The sequence below is a fragment of the Lygodium microphyllum genome, unplaced genomic scaffold, assembly GCF_053477565.2.
Source record: "Lygodium microphyllum isolate KBCC unplaced genomic scaffold, Lygodium_microphyllum_v1.1.10 scaffold_34, whole genome shotgun sequence".
In the NCBI taxonomy this organism is placed as follows: domain Eukaryota; kingdom Viridiplantae; phylum Streptophyta; class Polypodiopsida; order Schizaeales; family Lygodiaceae; genus Lygodium; species Lygodium microphyllum.
In genome coordinates, this window is record NW_028229517.1 from 3376419 (window position 1) to 3402643 (window position 26225).

At 39.6% G+C, this 26225-nt stretch overlaps 1 protein-coding gene across 1 annotated transcript; it reads right to left on the reverse strand.

Annotated features, from left to right (window-relative positions):
• Positions 1-5771: 5771 nt before the first annotated feature.
• LOC148009186 (uncharacterized) lies at positions 5772-7436 on the reverse strand. Its single transcript, XM_087673733.1, has 2 exons — positions 7131-7436; positions 5772-7005 (listed from the first exon to the last, which is right to left on the reverse strand). Exons 1-2 carry the CDS (start codon positions 7341-7343, stop codon positions 6205-6207), a joined length of 1014 nt encoding a protein of 337 aa, XP_087529859.1. The 5' UTR covers positions 7344-7436; the 3' UTR covers positions 5772-6204.
• Positions 7437-26225: the final 18789 nt, after the last annotated feature.

The window sequence follows — 26225 nt, forward strand, 5'->3', positions numbered from 1 at the left end:
AAATCAGGCGCATGATTTTGTAAGATTTTTTAAAAATACTTCCACTTCAATCCAAAAAAACTTTGCAACATGAAAGTTATAGCACATGAGTTGAAGTTTAGGCTGGTATTTTTTTATAAATTTTTGGAGCTACGAGTCAAGAGATATGGCCAAAATGGAGGATGCCAACTTTTTCCAACTGCGGTGGAGACCATCTCCCAATTTTATACACACCCACCCTTAACACTTCCATAAAACATCATTCATTAGACTCCCAACCCTTTTCCCTCTCTTCTCTTCTCTCTCAAGCTAATAAACCATTAGAATTCCCCTCCTAAATCACCCTCAAATCATCCTTAATTGTAGTAGTAATGTATGAATTCTCACTACTCTCTCTCCATTATTGCTAGATATGATCTTATTTTATGAAGATTCTCTATATTTTTTTATAGGAGAGCTCTTGGACTCAAGCTATGGGGGGGAGAATGGAGACAACTCACCTATGATGGAATTTGATTAAGTACAAAATTGGTCAACAAAACATCTAGATGGAGCTTCCACATTGGTGGAACCGCCTTAATGCAGCTTTGGTGGTGTTAATCCCTATTCTATCTTAACCTCCTTCCTAATCATCCTCAAGGCCTATATAAAGAGGCCTTCTCCTTTGTAATTTGCAAGAGAGAGCCAAGAGGCCTTCTTCAGCCCTATTGAGCCTTCCCTATTCTCTCTCATGAGCTCATGCAGTTCATTCTCTTACTATAGCTTATGCATGCTCTACAGTGTAATAAGCCCATGCTATTGGTGTCATTCCCTATTCTCTCTCATGAGCTCATGCAGTTCATTCTCTTACTATAGCTTATGCATGCTCTACAGTATAATAAGCCCATGCTATTGGTGTCGATATTGTGTATATTGGTTATGTCTTGAGGGTTCTCCATCTCTTGTGCCCTCTTAAGTTTTATTGATTCATCTATTTTTTGTAGTTCTCTCTCTCTCTCTCTCTCTCTCTCTCTCTCTTAGTTTTCCTCTCTTCTCCCTCACAATCTCCTCTCCCTCTTGCCTAGCGTCCTATGTTTTAGGTCATATAGGAAGAGCTTGCATATTTGATTGTTGAGGGTGCCATTGAGACACGGCCTATGGGCTTCATGTGAAGAATAAGATGTGCTGAGGGGGGGGGGGGGATTTTTGGATTGAACCCTCTTAACAACTACTAGGAGAGAAGAGCTCAAGGACAAAGCGAACGATATCAGTAATTCAAATACACAAATTTGTGCAAGGAGAGAGTATAAGATATATACTTGTGAGCTCTTTGTGAGGGATGGAGTGAAGTAGACCTTGGCAGAAATCCAATTCTCTTTCTTCTCCTTCACTCCCCTCCATGACGATGTGTCCAATATGGTCTCTTCTTCTTCTCCTCCCTTGTTCTTATAAGCTCTTGCACCACCCAAGCTCTTTCACAAAAGCAAACACAAAAAGCACAAACACTAACACCCAAAAGAATGCAAAATTTCATGAACTTGAAAATCCAATACTAGCTCTAGGAAAAACCAAGGAAAAAGTGAGAACCTTGCTTTTGGGCACCTCCTAGATCCTGTCAAGTCCCTTGCTGTATAGTCTGTGTTGACTGCCAAAAACTTAAAGTTTTATATTCTTCAAAGAAATTTCCAAGGTTTGAAACCTTATTCTATTGCTTCTACCTTCCTATAATTCTCATGAAAAATACGATACACACAACTACGACTAAAATACTAACATAAAGAATTCCCCTCCTAAATTGTAGTAGTAATGTATGAATTCTCTCTCAAATCATCCTTAATTGTAGTAGTAATGTATGAATTCTCTCTCCATTATTGCTAGATATGATCTTATTTTATGAAGATTCTCTATATTTTTTTATAGGAGAGCTCTTGGACTCAAGCTACGGGGGGGAGAATGGAGACAACTCACCTATGATGGAACTTGATTAAGTACAAAATTGGTCAACAAAACATCTAGATGGAGCTTCCACATTGTTGGAACCGCCTTAATGCAGCTTTGGTGGTGTTAATCCCTATTCTATCTTAACCTCCTCCCTAATCATCCTCGAGGCCTATATAAAGAGACATTTGTTAATCCCTATTCTATCTTAACCTCCTTCCTAATCATCCTCAAGGCCTATATAAAGAGGCCTTCTCTTTTGTAATTTGCAAAAGAGAGCCAAGAGGCCTTCTTCAGCCCTATTGAGCCTTCCCTATTCTCTCTCATGAGCTCATGCAGTTTATTCCCTTACTATAGCTTATACATGCTCTACAGTATAATAAGCCCATGCTATTGGTGTCCATATTGTGTATATTGGTTATGTCTTGAGGGTTCTCCATCTCTTGTGCCCTCCTAAGTTTTATTGATTCATCTATTTTTTGTAGTTCTCTCTCTCTCTCTCTCTCTCTCTCTCTCTCTCTCTCTCTCTCTCTCTCTCTCTCTCTCTCAGTTTTCCTCTCTTCTCCCTCACAATCTCCTCTCCCTCTTGCATAGCGTCCTATGTTTTAGGTCAATAGGAAGAGCTTGCATATTTGATTGTTGAGGGTGCCATTGAGACACGGCCTATGGGCTTCATGCGAAGAACAAGACGTGCAGAGGGGAGGGGGGATTTTTGGATTGAACCCTCTTAACAACTACTAGGAGAGAAGAGTTCAAGGACAAAGCAAACGATATCAATAATTCAAATACACAAATTTGTGCAAGGAGAGAGTATAAGATATATACTTGTGAGCTCTTTGTGAGGGATGGAGTGAAGTCGACCTTGGCAGAAATCCAATTCTCTTTCTTCTTCTTCACTCCCCTCCATGACGATGTGTCCAATATGGTCTCTTCTTCTTCTCCTCCCTTGTTTTTAAAAGCTCTTGCACCACCCAAGCTCTTTTACAAAAGCAAACACAAAAAGCACAAACACTAACACCCAAAAGAATGTAAAAATTCATGAACTTGAAAATCCAATACTAGCTCTAGGAAAAACCAAGGAAAAAGTGGGAACCTTGCTTTTGGGCAACTCCTAGATCCCGTCAAGCCCCTTGCTGCATAGTCTGTGTTGATTGCCAAAAACTTAAAGTTTTATATTCTTTAAAGAATTTTCCAAGGTTTGAAACCTTATTCTATTGCTTCTACCTTCCTATAATTCTCATGAAAAATACGATATACACAACTACAACTAAAATACTAACATACATGAACGAATCAATTGCCTCTTGATCCGTTCGTCCTATGCTAATCCATGAGGTGTTTGAGTACGAGCTCCTATTCCATTGCATGGCATAGAGAGTATGTGCCTAGTTGCTTGATTCCAAGTCTCGACAACAATGGAACCAAAAGGTCGTCACTCTCATGAGCTAGATCACCAAGCTTATGAACCACTTATTGTTTCAAGTGTTTCAAGCAATTGCCTCTTGATCCATCCATCCTATGCTAATCCATGCGGTGTTTTGGAGTACGAGCTCCTATTCCATTGCATGGCATAGAGAGTATGTGCCTAGTTGCTTGATTCCAAGTCTCGACAACAACGGAACCAAAAGGTCGTCGGTCTCATGAGCTAGACCACCGAGCTTATGGACCACTTATTGTTTCAAACATTTCAAGCAATGTGGCTATAACTATCTCTCATCTAACCATCACAACTCTCCAAACAAGTATAGCAAACTCACAGATTTACCTTCTCATATTGTAGTCTATCCGTGGAAGGCTCGTTGATGGCTCCGCAATCCTTGCAACGCGTCGCAAGCCAGCTCTACCTTCCTTGCTTCGATTGCCATACAAGCTTTGTTTTACCTGTTAATCAACTAGTTTGGCAGAGAGTAATTGCTACAATTTGCATGGGAGGGAGCTTGTCTTGTACAAAAATAATTCCAAATAGATAATTCTTGCACAGATAAGGTTTTAGAAAAAACTAGAGAATAAAATATGCAAAACAAAGTTAGATTATGTCATAACAAATGTCCTATTATAAAAGGAAGGCCTAAGTTTTGTCCAACACTTCAGTTACTTTAGTAATTTAAGGGAGAACCATAAAATGCACTTGAACCATCACAAAGCCCTTAGAGGTGCTACTATTAATAAAGGTATCAAATGATGGAGTAGTAGTTGTATGAGGTTGAAGATCAACAACAATCATGAGGCATTTAAGAGTTATACAATGTAATAGAAGGGTTTGTGCATAGGCAATACCCTCACTCGACCCATGCACGCCAAAAAATCGATGATGCCTTGGTATTTTCTTCAAGGGTGTCAAAACTGTAAATTTGTATGTACGTGCATCCATTCGTGCGTGTATGATTTCCAGCTTTAAAATCCCACTAGCTTGCTAGCACTCATGTGGTTTATAAATATTGCTTGCCTTGATGTGCCTTGCTTTAATGGGCAATTACTTCACCACTGGAATTAGACAAAAGTCATTGATCCTTGCATATATTGCATGTGTGGAGCAAATGCAATGGAGTAGGGGTTTCCCAAAAAATTACCAAACTTTGTCAAGAATTGAAGGGTTATCGGTTTAGCCGGCATTGCCCTACCTAACATCTGGACCCAAAATTTTAACACCGAAATGACCATAATGCCCATTTTGAACATGTGTATTTTCATGTGTGTGTATGTGCGTGCGCGCGCACGTGCACACGCGGATACATCAACGCTCCAAAGCACTTTGATCGCTAATATTCAAGAAATGCAAAATCTACAATTGTACATATGATTTTTGCCATATGCTAGGACAAGGCTTGATTAGGAATAGGACTGCAGATTAATGCAGACAGGAAGAGCGACGTTGAAGGTCAGATGGTATGGAGGGATCCTGATGGTATGGAGGGATCCTCCTGCAGTGGTGGAGAACGCCATACAGAAGACTGCAGGATCATCACAGCAAGCGGTAGATCACATCTGACCGAAGCATGTCGGGACTCGGAAGAGCGCCTGGTTGCGGATTTGGGGGTAGAGAGCAACGTCATTCAGAACAGCCCTGCTTCCACAACTGGAGAGCCCGGACATCACAAAGAAATCAGCACACGGAGCTACATGGCACTGCCAAAGAGGATACAAGTGCAAAGGCACAAGCAAGCTGGATGAGGCTGCTGAATCGTACCTCTAGATCATCAGGAGCTCAGACTCTTTAAAAAGTTGAGGCGAAACCAGCACTCTCTCTGTGCAGTGGTAAATTTGAAGCAACAGACAATATAGGAGGACGCTGGCTGAAGGCTCGTGAAAGAGCTGCTTCACCTCCAGCAAGCTTCAAGAACAGACAGATCCCTTGCGAGCCCTTTTTTCCAATAGACCATGAAGCAGAAGAGTAAAATGTGCTCATGGGCATTAGAGCTAGAGCTGCAAGAATTGTATGACATGGATCATGAACAATGTGAGTAACTCGCATACAAGCAGCCAGGATGACAGAGGAGATCTCCAAATGGGTCTACAGCTGACTGAAGGTTTTGCAGCCGTACATGATGTTCACTACCATAGCCACGGTGCAGCAGTGCTCTCCTTTGCCTTCTTCTTGGTTTCTGTAATGACAGTAACTGCAAACAGGCTGATTGCAGGTTGTGAACGTGCATGTTAATGCTCAAACATGCCATCATGGAGTGGTGTTAATGTCTAAGTTGGGAATAATATGCTTTACTTATGTAGGCAAGTGTGGCCTTTGTAGACATGACATGTCACACACACACACACATGCAGAATTACATTCTGGGAGCACATTCCTGATACCTTAACCATAACTGTTTCAGATTCTGTAGGCTCTTCATTGAGGTGAAAAGTTCCTTTGTTTAAAAATCCGGACATGTGTATTATATCGATAAGAGTAAAAGTATTTGCAGCATCCATGGAGGATTTAGCATTTCGAAAGGCACGGGCAACATTCTTGAGGACATGATTGTGCCACTTACAAAACCCCACCATAGCCTTGACTTAACTAAAACAGAACTCCACAAGCATTGAAAAATGCCAGACGTCCCATATCTAGCTTTCTCTTGCTTCAGTCATCTTCCCTGTGTCACCAAGCAGAGCCTGCCTGTCTACATTTGACTGTTAAGAGGTTGACAGTCACAGCACACATCATTATTTATTCTAAAGGGAAATTATACTGTGGCAAGGCACCCTTGAGTGCAGGAGGAAGAGTCTGGTGGCCTGCCATGTTCGTCAACTTTATTGATACATGGACTCTCAACTGGATTGATGTACATACAAGCAAATTAGCAAAACATGTGGTTATTGCACCAAGTGATTGCTCGAGAAATTAATGGGGCGCAAGAGCCATCGGTCAGAGTAACGAAGCCTGCGTCTGAATCTCTTTGATACAGATGGGGGACTGCTAGTTACATTCATGTCCATGGTGATGAGCAGCTGTTGTAGCTGCCGCTTCTTGCTTAACTTTCTCCGGTGGCTGCTGCAGATGCTGGACCTAGGATTTGTTGAAATATCTGAGCCTGGAGGAGAAACACACATGCTGCTGGTGATGGGTGTCTCGTGAGGAGTATCAGGTTGATGGAGGGATGCCATGACACAGGGCATTGCCGATGGATTATCAAGTGATGTGGTAGCTGAAGAAGAGTCATTGTAACCAACAACATAATTAGCCAGTACGGTGAACGAATTATCAAGTGATGTGGTAGCGCCAGAGTCCTCATTGTAACCAATATAATGAGAAGCAGGGGGATATTGATGTTGGGACACGACAGGTGCTGGTGCAGCAGCAGAAATGCTCTCGACATTGGTGTTAAGCCCATTAAGCTTGATCTGCAGTCGATTGAGGACGGTGCGTGAGCGCTTCATGAGTATGGGAGAGAGCTTGTAGGAGGCTCTGCTCACCCTCATCAGAAGTGGACGTGGTACCTGGTCCTCCCGTGTAAGCTGCTTGAGCTTCCGAGACAGGATTCTCTTGAACATCATCCTGGCAGGAAGCACAGGCCCAAACTTGTCCCAGATGAACTTGGCGATGGCCTGCCGGCTGCACCCAGACCGTCTGCATCTACCCTGCTTCATCGCAGCAGCAACCGCAAGGGCAATCATCTGCAAGTATGCAAAATCTATTCACGAACAATGTAGAGAGTTGATCCCCAGATGACTGTCACGTGAATCTTCGGTTAAACAAACTGTGACAATAATTCGGGTGTTTCATTACTTAATTTTCCTACCTGGAAGTAGGTGGGGTGTCTGGTCTTCTTTTTGGTCATCATCGTCTTCTCGTCGGCGCAGTCTAGTACAGTTGCCATCAAGTGCTGTTGATCATCGCGGGCGCCGGCCATTGTCGTGAGAATTATTAGATGTCTCGCTAGCAGGAGGCGGGGAGGAGCCAATTTTATACTTGACAGTGTGGAAAGAAGCAATCGATGCTGCCAAGCTTCCATGGCTCCGCTGGCTTATATACATATACAGTGCGCGTCTTCCTCTAAACTTATTATGAGCTGTAGTTCGAGGAGTATGAGGGAAGCTGGATTTCTGCTTCGTCATTTCCAACAATTGTGAGAGTGTATTGGAGAAGCTTTTTCAGCAGTTGTTCGGTTGGAGTATCGAAGAAGGCTTTCCTCCTAGAATTTCAAAAGTTTCCTCTCGCAAGAGCAAAAAGCTCTTGACGAGTGGAGTAGGGTTGTGTCACCCGTGGTGCAACTGGTGTTATGGTATATCCCCCACCCACACGTGGTCACGCATGCGAGTTGGGGTGAGCCGTGTTAACCTTGAACCCCGCTGATGTTGTTAGAGCCTCCATAAAACGATTAGTGTCTAGATTCTAATGGGGTTATGCTGGTGGTGTAGTCGCTTTTCGTTTTTGCTAGCGACGACAGTTGGATAAGCCAACCACAAACCTTGATATGCCATGCAGCTGATATTTCTTTCTCCTTTCTTGCTTTAGGCCTCTTGGCATGATGATTGTACCAGCAATTCCTTTTTAACCCTATGTTACCCCCTAGTGCAACGAGGCTCAAAGAGAAACATGTTTTTGTGACTCCAAAGCGCTTTTATTTTTTCCCCGCTACGGAGATATTCGTAGTGAGTGCCTAAACATGCCAACTCAAGACTCCCGTGTACCCATATGGCCCTACCTATGTAAATCCAAAGGCATCGTATTTTTGTCAATCCCTCGCACCGATTCACTTGCTCTTTGTTAGCGTTGCATTCTTCATTCCTCCTTGTATATGAATAATAGCGACTCACATTGGGGTAACTCGTGCAATCATTTTCAATATTGAGCTATTTTACACTATTCTCATTGCTCTTACTTATGTTTCACATTGTCTTATTACTAATTGCACGATCTTTCCATGTCATGAATACATACATGATCTTTCTCCTCGGCTCTCTTCAGCCCATCTCACTTCCAGCCCCCAGCATCATCTGAGCACTAAGTTATTGCTCTTGCCTTGGCGAGGTTGTTGAACTAAGGCGGTAGACATATTTCTCTCCGTCATTCTTCATGCAATTAAACACCTCTCCCTTTTGGTTTACATTTTTCAAGCATCTGCATTATTTGGTACTCTGTTGACATTTGTCTTTTCCATTTGGATCGAAACCTCACTTATATTGTAATCATTAAGACTGAGTGACTAAGAACATGCTGTTGAGAGTTTGGCCATTGATTTTCATAATCGATAGATTGGGGATCATGGAAAATAATGTTTGAGCTTAACACCTTGAGTATCAAGAGAGTGTTAAGACTACATACAATAACTATAAATCACTTTTGTAATTAATGTAGCGACATATTCATAGGGAGTGAGAGAATGCACAATAGGAGCCAAATGATATTAAGAGAATGCTAGCCAATGCAAGGTAGGTTGGATTACTAAGTCAGGTTGACGTGTTGAAAAGAAGGTTATTGGATAATTCTAATACCATCTAGGTTGGGACATATGCTTCCAATATGATGCTCATAGGGCTAGAAGTCGTGCTTGGATCTAAGGACCAAGCTAGCATTCTAGTACTCACCAAGTAAATCAAGAAATGTAGGGCATGGGATGACCCCTACAACTTCATGAATGAGTTTGGAAAAGTTTGTGATGCCAATAGCCTAGACACCGAGAAGGTGCAAGCCTTTAGGCAACAAGGGGAGAATGTGGATTATAGGCCTAGACATGATGAAGAAATCTCATTTCTAAATGCTCAAGGACCTATTTATTATCTAATTTGTAGAACCACTTATGGGGAAGACAACCTTATAGTATGACTCATAAACCTAGTGCAGCAAGAGGCTATGAGTATGAGAGACTATGCCACTAAGGTCCATAGATTGTACAAGAAAATCTTGACCATATGACACCCCAATCCCAAGGTAGTTGCTAAAAGATAGCCTTTGTGAAAGGATTACATGACAAAAAAATTTATGATTCCTTGGCCAACAACTCCATAACCTAAATGATATCCTAGATGAGGCTATGCAGGTTGAGAACTTGCATCACAAGAGAAACCATGTCAAGAAAGATAAGGTATGGAGAGATGCTACATCTCCACATGGAGCAACATGAAGCTTAGTGTAACCCAAGACTTTCTTGCCACGTTCAAGAAACAATAGTTTAAGCCAAGCTCACTAAAGCCTTAAATAAGCTAAGGCCATATCACTAGAATGAACAATCTGTACACTCTACAGGGGATCACTTACTTGCCTTCCAAGTGCTCTAGGCCCCCATGGTTGTATGAAAATTATGGATGCTTTAGGAACAAAGCTATTTATTATAGAATCCCCAAGAAATTACCCTACCCAAACCAATATCTAATAAATAGTTATACCGACAGCCAGTTAGGGCATTGTACCAACCCAAGTCCCATTGTTGGTCTTGCTAGTTCCAGTTGTGAGAATAATCCTTTATGCACAAATCATACCTTTGGGCATCTCCTCACTACCCTCTCCTATCATCACTCACCCTCTAAGTGATATAGCACTAGTCCATTATGTTGAAGAATTGGTAGAGGAGGAAGAGAACACAAATCTTTACGTCAAATTTAACGAGGAGGGTAATGCAGTCCTCATGTACTATTGACCCATCATGGCCATAATGCTAGGGCTAGGAGGGTTATGTAGTCATCATGGACTATTGACCCATCCCAATCATTTTGCTAAAGTGATATAGAGAAAGATCTCTAGCACAACCTAAAGACCCTATTGAATGTTGGACCTTGAGGTTGTTCAAATGGATGTAAAGATAGGTTTCTTGCATGGGAGCAGGTTTCTTGCATGGGAGCTTGCATAACTAGATCTATATGCAACAGTTAGAGGGGTTCATTGTCTAGGGGCAATGAATGAGTAGTACGTAACCTTAAGTTGATTGAGTAGAGGGTTAAAAGGGCAAAGATACCTTATGCATCCATGATTGGTAGCTTGATGTATACTATGGTAGCTACATGTTCGAACGTTTTCTATGTAGTGGGAGTGGCTAGTAAGTTTATGAAAAACATAGCAAGAAGCATTGGGAGGCAAAGAAGAATATCATGAGATACTTGAACGGTATAAGGGATATATAGATTTTCCTTTAAAGAAAGGATACATCTATCATTAGCTATGCAAACTATCACTAAAAAGATATCACTAAAGTATATCCCTTTTTCTTGCCTAAATCCATTTGCTACCAACCTTGCCTTACACTTTAGTAATGTATCTGGTGGTGACATTCTCAGCTTCTACACACTTACATGATAATTCATGCTTACATTTAGGCAACCAAATTAACTCTCAAGTTGTATTTGTTGAGATAGCAAGCTCATCATGTGTGGACATCAATGATGGACTTGTTGGCTAGATGGGCCTCCACATCTACACTTAGCACATCGATGGGAATAATGAACTTCACATGACCACTATGATATCCCCTCTCCGCATATGAATGAGGGTTAAGGGAGAGGGGAATAAACTTTAGGAAAATGAATTGAAATGTTATTCTTAAATTGCATTCACTACTAGTAATCACTGCAGGTAGCTAGCAAGTGGTACATCACTACCATCATTGGCATATAGTACCACAAAATGACATTTCCACCATGTGATCACAAGAAAACAACCTCAACAATCACAAGTAGGAGAGGAGTCGATGAAGAGGAATGGGGAATTTGTGGACATATACAATTAGGGAGAGGGGGAAGGGTACCTCCTCTAAGGGCTATATAAATCCTTAATATTTTGAGGCACGAGATTGCCATTGTTTTTTTAATAAGCTAAAACGTTGGAGAGAGAGAGGGGGGGGAGGGAGAAAGAAGATAGAGAGAAAGTGAGAGAGGTAGAGACAAAGAGAGAGAGGGAGAGAAAGAAGATAGAGAGGAGAGATAGAGGAAGTTAGATAGTGCGAGGGAAAAAACCTTCTTCGACTCTCCAACAACTATCTTCAATCTTCCCCAATAGACTTGTTCCTTTGTGGCCATTCTTGCAAAGTGACACTCTTAGCCATTATCAATCCCCTCTCTAAAGCAAGATCGAGAAAATTTTTGAAGATGTATTAGATGAATATCGAGAAGGGCCTTCTATACGTGAAATTCAACCTTCGAACAAGAGGTGACATGGCACCCCAAAAAAACACTGCACTCTCAAAGCACACGAATATGACTACAATGACTATTCCACATGTATCGCAAACTATCTAGTTTCCTTTTATAAAGTTTTGACTTCCTTTTGCCGAAGCAAATGCTTAGAAGGATAAGTGATCTAGTCGTTGAAGATAAGCTACAATTTGGTAAAAGTAAAGATTATACTAGTATAATGAGTAGCATGATTTACTTGATGAGGAACTTTATACGATTGTACTCTTTGGAAGGATAAATTGTGGATTGTATCTTCTTACTGAAGTATTCAAGACCGTTGCTTGGTTTATTGAATGTTTCTTTTTTAAGATAAAGTTTATTGACTTAGGAAAGAGATGGTTTTCCTAGCCAAAGAGAAATTGGTTTACTCTTATGGAATATTCAAAGTGATTGTTTGGTTGATATTATGAAAAATGAATGTTTTTCTAGTTGACGATGATAGACTACTTAACTTGGTTGTGTATTCTTAAAAGGTTAAAAGGAACGATCGCACTACAAGACCTCCCCCAAGGCTACTTGTGGAATCCTACACCAAGGGGGTTGATTTTATCCATTTGGAGAGCTCAAACTGGTAGTGATGGCAAGAGGTTGCTCCATAAGAGGACGTTAGGCAGGAGGGTGCTAAGGGGCTTGGCTAGTAAGTTCCTTATGCATATTACAAACTACCTAATCCCTATGTGACTGAGGATGGTCTTCCTAGGAAGCCCTGATACTAGTTAAGTTATTATTTCTATATGGGTGGAAGGAAAAATTGTAATACTCTTGTATAGGCAGGAGAAGAAACTCTAACTAGAAAATGAATAGGATTTAAAAAATGATTGTTTTATCATATTTGAGTGTTGTGATATAAACTAAGTGAATGAACCAAGTTAGCTAAAGGGTTAATTAAGGAATCTTCCTTTATGTATTGAAACATGAGCATGGTAGGTAATTAGACAGCTAAAGTTGATCTAAGGAGAGAAGTGGGAGGGTGGGATTCCCAATGGGTCCCTCCTAAAGCAAGGTGGTATTGGTTAGTAGAGAGCTTTTCTACTAGAATTAGAAAAAGATCGAATGCTCAACTACCTGATGTGTCATATTAGATCCCAATCAATACCATTTTAGGGGACAAAAATCAAGACTACCTTATGAGTAGAGGGGTCGATGTGTATCGCTTGCCCTTATTTCTCGCTCAATATGAACCGAGTGCAACATTGATCTGCTTTGGTTTGGGATGATGGATGCTAGAGAATTAACAGATTATCTTTGTCTACTTTATAGACCTAGATTCGATTCTTATGGGTTATGGCCAAAACCTTCCATTGCAAAGTGGAATCAAGCGAACCTAAGTGACAAATCCCATGCTATTTTAAAAAGTATCAAGCGGTGTCACTCTTAGGAAAATCTCTCGATGGACTACTAAAATTGTGTCACTAAAAAGATTTCAATCAGGCATGTTACAACCACTCACTTATCACTTATTATATTTGGTTAGTTACATCTACCTACAACAAGCATAGTTATAGTACCAATTGATTAGTATAGTTAGTCATGTACTCTTTGACTTAGTAGATCACTTTGCTTTATGTTGTATCTTATCTATATTTTGTGTACATTGTATATTGTAAGAAAGAAAAAGGAAAAGCAAGCAAGGAAACATTTTTGCATCCACCTCTCTTCTTGTATACTTGAGTGAGTTGCATGTATTCTATCTATTCAACACAACAAGTTGACCAAGTTTCTCTCCACCATATGATTCATGACATGGTATAAAGTTGTATCACTGATAGAGAATAATTTTAGAGGGCTAGAGTGAAGAAAAAGAAGCAAGGATTTGAGTATGTGACCAATGGAAAAGAAGCTTTCCTATTCTCTCACTCTTTCTTCTGGATAGTTCCTACAAATGCATTAGAAGTAGGTGAGAGCAAAAATCTTCAATTATTGTGCAACACCAATCATGAAAGTTTTGTGTGAAAAACTTCCTTATTGGAAAAGGCACATACAATTTTGTTTCAGGTGAAGAAAGAGGCCAGAACTAAGTGAGCATCTGATTGTAAAAGAATTGAAAATATGAAAAGAATAAGTTATGTATTCATTTTCTATAGTCATTGATATAATATGCTTGCACATATTAGAATTGCAGAGACATCCCATATAGCTTGGACCATTTTTAAGAATATGTTTTTTGTAAAACATGAAGGAAAGAAACATTCATCTCAAGCAATAGATAAATACCTTGAAGTAAGATTTTTTTTTGTAATAAATATAGTTTTAAGGTGAGGAGCATTATAGATTCTTTGGAAGCTATGAAGCCAATTTGAGAAACATTGGTTCCATGATTGAACTTTGATGGTGTCTGAACTCAAAGCCTAGCTAAAGGCTATCTTTGAGGAGTGATGAGCCACACATGACAAGGGTCCCAAAGAGACTGAATGTATGTGGACCCTATTTCTCTTTACATACTTGCCTTGGTTCAAGATATAGACTTAACTAGATCCATCCTAAAATATCCCTTACTTGAAAATTCTCATGGAAGAAGAGAGACATATTATTAATAGGCTTGGGTAGGGATTGTACTAGTCAATGTTGCAAAATATTTATTTATGCTAGCAAAGTTTGCATGACTCATTAATGCTTGTGCTAATTTGAGTATAAACTTGAGTTCTACAATTGACTTTTGTAATCTAAGAGTGATAGAAACTAGAGCTTGTAAACGTATACATAAATTTAAAAAAATTCAATGTTTATATATAAATAAATTCAAATAGGTAAAATTTGCACACCCTACAAGCAATGACTATCAAAAGTAGTGGTAACAAGGATCAAAATTGACCCAACTAAATTTAGATAAGTGGTACTTCTATCCATTGAGCTCTTTTGTTTTTGTTTGAAGCATGTAAACTACATGTACTCTTACAACTTCACCAAGTGAATGCAAGATAGCATAGTACACTAAATTGGCAGATCAAATATTCCAAGACACCAAGGACAATGATCCCTCTTGAAGAACCATCAAACGCAATAGGACATAGCAAAGGCCTATGTGGAAAACCTCATCAAATTTGACTTCAATGACCACATCTACAAAGGTCATCAAGTATGACTTGCTAGGCATGTCTATTGGCTACTCTCTCTTTCCACAAACAAGGCCTAATTCCAACAAGATGATAAGCTTCCATCAATGGAAAATGTTTCTTCATCAACCAAGCCTCAATCTCCAATATACCATGCCTCAAGTCCAAAGGACTACCCTATCACTACCTCTTTGGCATCCATAGCAGTGATTCCTCCCAAAGTGCCATCTTAAGCCTCCTTGATCTTACCATATCATCTTCCTTGATCTTATTATCTCATTACCCTCACAAAGGTGGGAAATCCTTTTATGCTACATTGTATATCAAAAGGAAGAAAATTCAACAAGAAAAAGAAAAGTACATACACACAAACATGACACCACACATAGGGGTCCTCAAGTTAGGAATGCTCGTTGACCTTGGTTGACTGACTCCATCCCTAACCCTCTAGTTTGCTTCCTATTCCCCCACATAAACTCAAGGCACACCAAGAGAATGCTACACATAAAGGATCTCAACTCACCTATGGTTAGACTTGTCTTCTTGAGTAATTGGTGCAATTTTTTCCATTATCTTACCACTACGATAATGATATTGGAAGAAAATTAGCCCACCAATCAATTGAGAATTGCCCAATGATTGAGTCTCACATGGCACCATAGTTTTTACTTAAGGATGCACCCTAAAAGGCAATCCTCATTGGCATCCATGACCATGAGCCCACTTTACCAAATTACCTCAAGATTTTTCAACTTCGTTATCCCTTAGCACAAAACAATACTTCACATCTAATACCCATCAAATAGCCTCATAAATATATCTTCTAACCGTGTGATAGCATATGTAAGCATGTGTGCTCACATAGTAATTGCTCTACAATCTATGCATATATTGGTTCCTAAAGTGTGGGAAAACACTCCAAGGCTTAATTTGACCCATTTTCTAACTCATCAACATGTTTGATATATAGAAAATAAACTAGCACTCCCCTAGGGAGAGAGCATGAGACACTTTTCCTTCCAAGGACAAGTGCATTTGGTGACTTGCAACTTCTACCTTACGGTAATATCTTCCATAGTGTAAAACTTTGATCATTCCATTCAAAACCAACCAATCTAGCAATCAAAGACTCCGATCTGAAAAGGCCCCATCTAATCAAAGACTCCAATCACCACTCATGATTGACATCTCTGGCAAGGAAATTTCATACGTCAAGATCCCCTCACACATGGCTTCTCCTCATAATGGGGAGACTTACAACTTTGGGCACCATGGATCATTAGTGGCACCTTACAAGGGTGTGGCATTGAGCATATCTAAGAATATCAAATTTGGGACTCCTAAGCTAGTTGCTATAGCTAGAGACTCTTGAGAGCTTCAATAGAAAACTTCACCCCTTTAAGGGTCCTTAAGTATTGGCATTTTAGAAAGTTCCATCTTAGCAACCTCAAATTCTACCTTACAAGGTTTCGCCCATTCAAACACATGGCTATGTGACAAGAGGTTTGTCAAAGGCGAAGAATGCTTAGTTATAGCATTAATGAACCAAAAATAATAGCCCATAGATGAGATAAAACTATGAACCTCCCTAGGGTTGGTGGGTGGGCTCATGGCTACAAGGACTGCTACTTTCTCAAGAACAGTGGGGAAATACCATGGCATAGGAAGTATATGATGCCTTTATGGTTAGTGGATGGTTGTAGATTCATTACCATACAAAATATTGTAGTGTTTGCATTAATCCCACATCATGTATTATTTTGTGCATAATTATTTTTAGCTTGTATATAACACTTTTAGATGGAAAGTCATTTTACAATCCAAATACATATAATATGGCATGATCAATAGCTAGTCAAAAATTGCCCACCCCCATACTTTAGGGCGTCGGGAGTATACACATCAAAATTTGCTAGGATCGGGCCCCTAGAGCTGCCCTTGCCGTAGGCTCGCATCTGGGGGCCTGAATCTGCAACGCGAGCCTCTGGCTAGGGCAACTCTAGGACCCAATCTCGGCAAAATATGATGTGCACTCCCGATGCCGTAGAGGCCCTACTGGTAAATTTTGATGCAAATCCGATGTATATATCTTTACCACACTCCATACATAGTGAGTTTGATACAGCGAGTCTGACACTGAACTTGTGTGATGTAGGACATTGTCTATATAGATGAATTTTCATCTAGACAAGGTGGCCGATTTGGTAGCCTAGGAAGGGTGCAGGACTCAACATTGAAGGAGTATATCGGTCAAGTTGCTGAGCAACATTTTTGTATTCCATAAGACATGCTCTCCGGCTTTTTCTGAGAGCTTCTTTGAAGTTGAGGGCATTAACGAAGGCTAGGCCCTTCAAGACCATCCCAATGAACTCTAGCTTGGAGAGAAAGTAGTGTTGCTTTGACGCTCGAAGCTCCTCTACTTATTCTGTAGTACTAGGTCTAGCTCACTTTTTTCCATGGTGGCCCGTGGCATGGTTGTTGGTGTTGAAGACCCCAATGTCATTAGGCAGGAACTACTAGGGCAAAATGTGTTGCTTCCTATGATCAAGAATAACTCTGACCATGGGGAGTCTAGCTCAAAGAAGCTTAGTAGATGTACTTAGTGCCAAATGATATCTCATCACCAATGTAATGTAATTTATAATCTTCTCTTACAGTAATGAAAATCGATATTTGTTGGATTTGCCTCCAATGTAGTTCGTCATATGCATAGTTTATTATTATTTGTTACTTGAATATTATGTTTATTTATTGGATTTATACACAACATGATTTGTACCCTAAATTTAATACATAGTGCTTTATCGAGTTCATGCGCAATATGTATTCGTTTGAACACATGTAACGATAACTCAAAGACATAAATAAAACAAATAACAAGTCAATAAACAAAAATAAGATCCACAAAAATTTATCATTATTCATAACAATTTACATGGGATCCATTACAACTAGGGTTTTGCAAAATCTCTTTGGAAGCTACATTCTGTATATGTTTTGGTAGTACATCCCTATCGTTGTTGATCTCCGCAAGGACTATCCTTCCATCGCTAGAAGAACCTCTGCAAATCCCTATCGGTGATGGTGACTCTCCTTGCATGTACTGTTGCATAGACCGAGTCTCCGAACAAGTCGATGACGTCAACTTTGGTAGCTTCCTATAGTGCAAGGAGGGCTTGAGCAGTCCAACGATCGGGTTGTTGCAAGCATATTCCATCTGGAAAGTGCCTCTTGCTGTTCTTAATGAGTATGTCGTCCATAATCTCATGCACTAGCTTCTGGAATGGAACCTTTGGTATTAGGAGATGCATGGTCTTCTGGTAATGGCAGATCTCACGAAGAGCCATTGTGTCTGGCTTCCATTGATGCTTGCGATGCTAGATTGGTGGTGATGGTGGTGGAGCTGGGGGAGGTGGCCTCAGCATAGGATTTCTAGGGGGTGTCTCCAGGCCACTTGCTTGGTGGGTGCCATGTCTTCTAGGAGAGAAAACCCAAAACTCAAAAGTGAAATGTGTAAACTGAGGTGAAAGTTTAAACTTATAGCAAAACTTTCAAAAAACCCTTAAACCTAAATTAATGTATCTAGGCTTTAGAAAAATATGACCAGTGATCCAATTGACGTGAAATTTTATATGTGGACTCCTCTAGGGTACATCAACTACCAAAAAACCATTTGGCCTCATCAGAAGTCTCTAGGACACCTGTTCGGAGGCTGGCATCATCTGGGGCCCTGAATCCCCAGATTTAGGACCCCATATGCAAGCCTTCAGACAGGTGTCCCAGAGACTTTGATGGGGCCAATTTTTAAATATCCATGATTTTTTATGATGCCTGGCATGTGGGTGAAGTTTTAACTTCCACCCTTTTAAGAAGCAAGAATGACAATGATTCTATATATTTTCATGTTGAAAAGTCATGATGGCATTAAAGATTCATATATTAATGATTTGCTATATTTTTTACAGAAAATAGAATTGTATTTTTTTAGTTATAGAGGTTTGAGAAAAAGTGACCTTATCCTACAGTTTGAGAATAAAATAATAGGTGAAATCTATTGAAAATACAAATATGAGATTTGCTTGATTATAGAAGATCTCTTATTCTAATATTATTTTGGAATCTATTTTTAGAGAGAGAGAGAGAGGAGAGAGAAACCCCTTAAGGGAAAAAAAAGAGAGTCCATATTTCTCCTAATGTTCATCAGGATGAGCTTGATGTGGTTTTGCCAGGTGTGGAACCTGACCCCTTTGAACCGAACATTTGGGATTATTTGCCCATGTTGGAGCAGCAAATAAATACCAAAACTCTCAAATTCGAGCAGTAATAGCAAAAAATTTAATTGTGTCAAGAGACACAAGGAATGTAGTGTTAAATAACAATTGATAAGTATCAATAGATACTATGCTTTCAGGCACTTGAGTTTGATGCTTTGATGCTTGGATTTCTCCTCTCTTGCTAATTTGATGGAAAAACTTGCTAAAAATTTCAATTTTTAGTGGATCAAAGGGGCAAGGGTTTGGTTTGAGTGCCATGAGAGAGAAAATGAAGGAAAGATGAAGTTTCAAGTAAGTTGGCTATGGAGTTTTAGGGTTTGCAGGACAAGGGGCTGATTTTTCTCTTTGTGTGGCTCACACACATTGAACCATTTTGGACAAGATTTGAGTTGGGGGTGCCTTAGCTAATGGACTTTCATTGCCCTATGAAAATTGTCAACATTATTGCGTGTGCAGGTGGAATCGTCAGTACAAACTAGAAGGGCGCAATCTGGATAGTGATCATGTTTTTCAGTAATGTTGGGTATATACTCCACCAATGTCAGCAACTAAAGTGCCAACACAGAGAAGATTTGGAAGCAGAGGAACAATTCTTCAAAAGGAAGCTCAATGAGATATGACCTGTAGAGTGAGATATGAAAGCTCCAAGTAGGGTAGCTATAAGCTAGCTATGGTTGCCACAAGGTGGAAGTTGAAGATGAAGTTTAACATAAAGGTTTGAACTACCACTGAGCTGGATTGAGATTGAGAGAGACTAAGAGAGTAAAGAGAGGAGTTGAGTTGATGAGCTTAGGCCATGCTCGACTAGGCTTTGATACCATGTAAAGAATGTCAAATCTAGAGCATGGCTATGGAGGTTGAAAGAGGAAGAGTGAGTTCATGAGGTAATAGACATCAAGACCAAATGTCACACAAGTGAATTAGGTTCCAAGATGGAAGCTTGGACTCATAAACACAATCTTGTGTAGTGGATTTACAATGACACATACACTTTGCTAGAAGTACAAAAGTACTATGACATTCCATTCAAAATGAGAGAAAATACAATGCTTTATAGGAATATACTAGGCAACACTTTCCTCCACTATGTATGAGCTATGTATATGAGATTCTGCATCCTGAGCCCACACTGCTCCATACAAAGAGGCTAAGCTAGATGTGATTGCCAATATCTCAATAGTATCTAGTGAAATTGGGATCATATTTCCATCTACAAACATACACTCACTATTATTTTACTTCACAGCTATCAAGCTCCAATTGGAGTAAATCATCTATTTATATGATGAGCCTATCTCTTATATCAAGTCTATCATGAAGCAAACTATGGTGTTCAACTCTTCATCAAGGTATCCGTCAACCAAAGCCCAAAGATCTTCATCATCAACTTACATCCCTTAAATCATTGCAAGAAAATATTGATGTATATCTTTTGCAACAATAAGGACAAGGCCTCATGTTATAGTCATCATTGTAGTCTTACTTCTCTTGTAGCCAAAATGATTGGTAGAAAGTCTTTGTACTACCCAAAAAAATCCTATTTTCTTTTGAGAAGGGAGGAAGAATGTTAGAAGATATAGTTAACATTTTCTAGAGGGGGAAATGTTAGAATATTAGAAAGAACTCATATGAACATGTACTTAGAGAATATCTAGTAAGACAATATCTAGATATTTAGGAGAACTAGATAAGATGGATGTAGAACATGTGGATGATACTTCACTAAGAGAACCTACCATATCCACACCTTCATTGTATACATATGTGAACTCTCACCTATTCTAGTGCAAGTGTGTAAGCAAGTGTGCAATACAAGTGTGTGGTTCATTCTCTATCTCATAGTCTCACAGTCTCTCTCTCTTTCTCTCACCATCACTTTCAGTACACAGACATGCTAACACCTTCTTTGGCATGGCCTCCCTCTCTCTCCCAAAATCCTTGTAGGTAGATATAGCCCCCCATCTCTATTTGTCTCTCTCCCCTATGCATGCAAAATCAATATTTTGACTCTTTAGTCAAAATTGATAGTATTAGATAGCATGCTCCAAACACTTTCTTATATGGTTCCACTTATCTTCTATGCAATCCCATTTTCAGCTAAGTTATCTAGAGTAGTCAACATCCTCTTTGATACCTCACATTTCACAAAGTTTTAAAAGGCTCTCCACCATTGTTAATATGCAAGTATTTGAGCTTCTTACTTGATTGAAATGCATCAAAGGTATCAAGCTTCTTCTAAACATGATAGAACATACTTTCTATGTAGCATCATTATAAAACTTGACAAAGTACAATGATCTCCCAATGACATGGTAGGGATAGGTTCACACAAATCATGATGAAAAACTTCAACGGCCAGACTTTCCAAGACTCTTCTCCTATGACAACCTTATCTAGTTTCCATATATGCAATGCCCACATACTAAAACATTAAAGATCAAATAAAGAAACTTACTACAAATGAAAAAAGGCATTCATCATGTCACACACATGTGACCTAATTGATGATGCCAAAGAGTTACAAATGTCTACCCTATCATAGTTATGATATCAAAGCTCCAATATGATTTTTGATACTAGACATATATAAAGAATACAATATATGAGACTCAAGATCTTGCCCAAAAACGAGAGACCTTTTCAAAATTTTTAAAGAATGATTATCAAAAGAATACAACATCACAATTATCAAATTTTCTTATATCAATCAAGTGCCATGAATCACATGGTGGGGGACTTATTTGAGCTGTTGTACCAAACCCACATCATACACACAAGAGGAAGCTTGTTGAGAAGCATGGATCTAGAGCATGGCTATAGAGGATGAAACACAAAGACTAAACTCGTGATGACATAGACTTAGTGATAATAACCATCACACAAGTGAATTAGGTTCCAATATGGAAGCTTGGACTCATAAACAAAATCTTGTGTGTATGTGTAATGAAGCAAATTATCAACATGAGAGTTGAAGCCTATTCCAAGTATAAACCTTGTAAATACTTAAGGCAAGAGAAAATAGGACTTTAGGTATTAGTATAAAAAGGCAAGAAGTGCTAATGTAGCATCATTCTTTTGGCACTATTACAATTTTTCCCTTATTGTCTTTTAAACTTCTTGATCTTGGTTTACAGCTCATGGCTACATTGTGCTATGGTAATAGAAGATGTTCCATGGCATGGCCATGCTTGTATTTTAGTTTGGTTCATTTCTTGTTATGTGTAGCTTAGAATATTTTGATTTCTCATTCATTTCCATAGTTGATTAGTCTTTCTTTACATTGGTATCAGAGCATTAGTCTAGATCCTTGTCAAGAGTCATTTTCTTGTACTTGATCCAGCTTCACAGACTAGGGAGTGGAAACCGTAGTTAGTTCTGAGTTGTAGAACTTAGTTTCTTCATAACCAGGGTTATATTTGAAGGTCTGTTACAAACAGTGACAAAGATGGTGGTTCTTGGCATTACCCTATGGAAAATGGCAGGCTCCAACAATTTTGGCAACTCATGACAGTTCTGGACCAAAAATTAGGGTAAGTTGGACGAAATAAGGGTTAAATGACTTAGTATGGGTTAAACTTGAGTTACTTTTCAAGAATAGGGGTCTCTTCCCTTTCCTTTCAAGCTGGCCTCAAGAATCCATGGCCAAAGGCTGATCAAATATTCTTCCCATGATCTCTATTATGTGAATGGGCTCCATAACCTTGTTCTTGACCTCTTGAGCTGCCTGTAGAGTAGTCATTTGGTTTACGTAGCCTATTTTTTTATTCCTCGTCTCATGAAGTGCAGTAGCATGAACTACACCTGATCAGGGAAGTCTGCCATATCTTCAAAAAAAAAAGCTCTATTTCTCAAGTAATCCATGCTTGAGACTTCCAATCTCTCTTGCAACTAGCCTTCTTCAAGCTTGGGCAAAGATATCTTCTATTCTTTGACTCTTCTCTCTCCCATGAAACCCTGTACTTGATAGTTTTGGATAGCAACAAAAAATTTCAGGTTTCTTGAAGCAAATGAAGGGATTCTTGGTGGAAAATCATTCTTGGAGCTTGCTTACACCGGTGGCTTCAATCTATTGTCAGAATTGAAGCAAAATTAAAGAGTTTTTGGCATATATTGGTCTATGAAAGCTTTGGACAACATGCATCTTCAATGTCACTAAAATCCTTGATTCTCTTCTCAATTTTTGGAGTTTACAATCTGCATTGGAGTTGTTCATTATTATCTTTCAAGCTCTACATCAAATGGAAGAAGAATTTACATTCATCGACCATACTTAAAGCATTGGAGCAACAATGGAGTTCGTAGGAGAAGAGTATGAAGCTGAGAGCTTATTCCATATTGAAGCATGCTTAAATTTGGACTTTCTTGGATCATTTGAAGGTGAAGACAAGTCATCTTTGTGAGAGGTATCTACATCAACTACACTCTTCACATACAAGCATAAGAGGTACTTTCAATAATCTTTAATCTCTCCCTTTTGAATCCAATTGTTGAGGTAATCCAATAGATGGAAGAGGGATTAAAATGATTAAGAATTTCATTAATTTTCTCAAATACATCTCATGAATAATCCATAGAGCTACCTTAGTGATTAATCACTATTTGATCACTTTCATTCACTGAAATAATCACCCTCAATGTCGCTAATTCTCACCCATTTTGCCCTAACCTGCCCTAACCCTGACATTGAACTGTTTGCCTCTTGTTTCATTTCCATGAATAAAATTTTACCCAATGGTAAGTGAAATAAAAATTGTAAAGTAGTGCGTCACTGCTGCAGGTATTCCTTACCTATCCCCATTTCAATTTTCAGCCCAATTTTGTCCAAGTTCTTGCATATCATGAAATGGCAATCAAATTCCTTTCAATACATGCATTTCATGTTGTCTTCCTTAGCCTAGAATTGATCTGCCATGTCTATACCCTTGAGGAAAAAGTGGATTACGGGCAAGTTGGTAGGACAAAAGAGAGGTGACCCTCCCCTACTAATGAGGACCCTTAAGGGGAGCACAACCTGGCTTGAGAGGGTGGCTTGAGAGGGAAATTTGCACACCCCTTAAGTCTTGGATCCCACGCATCTAAAGTTTGGGTGTAGGTACCACTTCAAAGGCACAAGAATTCAGCCTATAGCATGATGTAATTGGCACTAGTTACATGATGTAATGGTAAATGCATGGCATCCATTGAATACAACAAATGTTATCAATGCAATGAAATTGGAAAATTGGGACGTTGAGCAAGATGAATGTTACTTGTGGCATGTGTACTTTGGGTCGGCATTAAAGAGTTGGAACAGGAGACTATTCTTAGTTTTGCAGTTATATGAAGTTCCTTTGCAGGTCTACATAGTTGGTACATGCATGAAATTGATGGTATAAGTCATTTAAGGACCAAAACAGAGCATTCACTGGTTGCAAGAAATTCCAAACAGCTACAAGAAATTGCCTACAGAATTTTGTATAGTCAATCATTTTCAATAGTTGATATCTCATTTCAAAGGGGACATCCTAAGCTTTGTACAGAGCCAAAAAGTTAGTCATTTGGATCACTAGAGCTCAAGATATTTGAGTTTTTCTTTTGCTGTATATTCAAGACGAGATGTCACCTATGGCTAAAAATAAAAGAAAGGACCCCTTTATGGATACCATCAGTAAAGGTTTAAGGGACTATGAGCTAGATAAAGAGCATGAAGCTTCACAAGAGGCTATTTATGATGAGAACCATGATAATGAGGAGCTACAGATTAGTTCAACACATGCTACAGTAAACAAATAAGTGAATGGGGTTGGCACTACTCATGTCTCTACTGATTCTAACAGTTTTCAACAACTCTTTAATGGCATAAAGGACATGAATTCGGGCATTGATAAGCTTGTGGCTCTCCTGAGTGAGAGGATATTACCTACATCTATTCCAAATACTCCAAGTCCTCCCATTGTTCAAGAACAGCCAAAGACCACAACTCCCAACGTTGTTGGACACTATGAAGTTGGAGAGCCATCAAGAGCTCAACCCTCTCATTTTCAGCCTCAAATTCAGCCCCTTAATCAACCCAAGACCTACACTAGCCCTCATGGATAGGATTTAAGAGATAAGACTCATGCTAACTCAATGCTTGATGATGACAACATCGATGCCATCCTTTTTACAAGTCTTTTTATGGACAATAATCTACTATCCCTGAATCTACACATAAAGAGAAAGCTAAAGAACAAAGGTCTTATCATGGTCAAGCAAGTGGAGATAATAATTTTCATGGACAACACCATTACGATGCACATGGCCATGTAAATTCAGCTCCAAATTCTTTTGGACAAAAACATCAAGTCAACAATAATCATGTAAATAATCAGCCTTCTAAACAAGGTGTGGGAGCTTTCACTCAACCGCTAAGACCCACGGACCGCTTATTATTTCAAGCGTTCCAAGCGAGCTCTAATGGCTGGCTCTTACCTAGCCAATGCGTTGTCGATCCTACAAGTGTAGTGAGCTTACCTTGATGCCGAAATGAGTTGCCTCCTCTCTCGCACACGCTGATAGCTCCACGATCCTAGATGCTAGCTCAAGCATCCTCAAGCCTCCTCCATCTCCAAACTCCATCCACCATAGCCGCGTGCGCAAGAAAAGAGAAGAGAAGAGAAGAGGAGATGGTGAAGAGCTTCACCCTCTTGATCCTACACACTCACTCCCTCTCTCAAGAGCACACACAAGCAAGAAGGAGAGAAGAAGTGAAGAAGAAGAGAACTCTTGTTAGTCACACACCAAAGAATGAGCTCTCATTCACTTTTTTGATTTTATATACATAACCCTAGATTCCCATGGGCACCTGTCCCTTTTTTTACATGACCGACCATTGTGGCAAGGTCCTTTCTCTATTTCCCTCTTCTAACCTTATGCCTCTAGCCTATATCCATCTAATATTTTATATTTGGCATAGGAGGGAGCCTAGCACTCTTTTACAAGAGTTTTTTTGAGGTGCCTTTCATTTAAAATTGCACTTTTTGCCCCAGCTTAGCTTTAAAGGCCGCTTGTATATCCTTGCTCTTTTTCCCTCTTTTATCCACTTTTTCCTTTCTTTTTTCGCCATCTTTCTCCGCCATCTCGACTTGGGTTAACATTACCCCCCTCCGAGATGGGTGCCAGTCCTATGGCACTTCTGGCTGCTATTGGGGAATGGGAGGTGGTTGGAAAATTGTTCGAGCAAATTGTTCGGGTGAGGATAGGGCCACATGTAGACTCAGGTGCTTGTGGAGGCTTGGTAATGATGTCCGTCAGAGAAGCCAATTGGATGCCAAGTGGATGATGGAGGCCTCCGAAGTTGGTGGTTTATCACCTTTTGTAATGCCTGAAAGGAGAAGGTGTGGTGCGCTACCTAAGGGGGGTGGCTACCTTATCATGTGGTGCA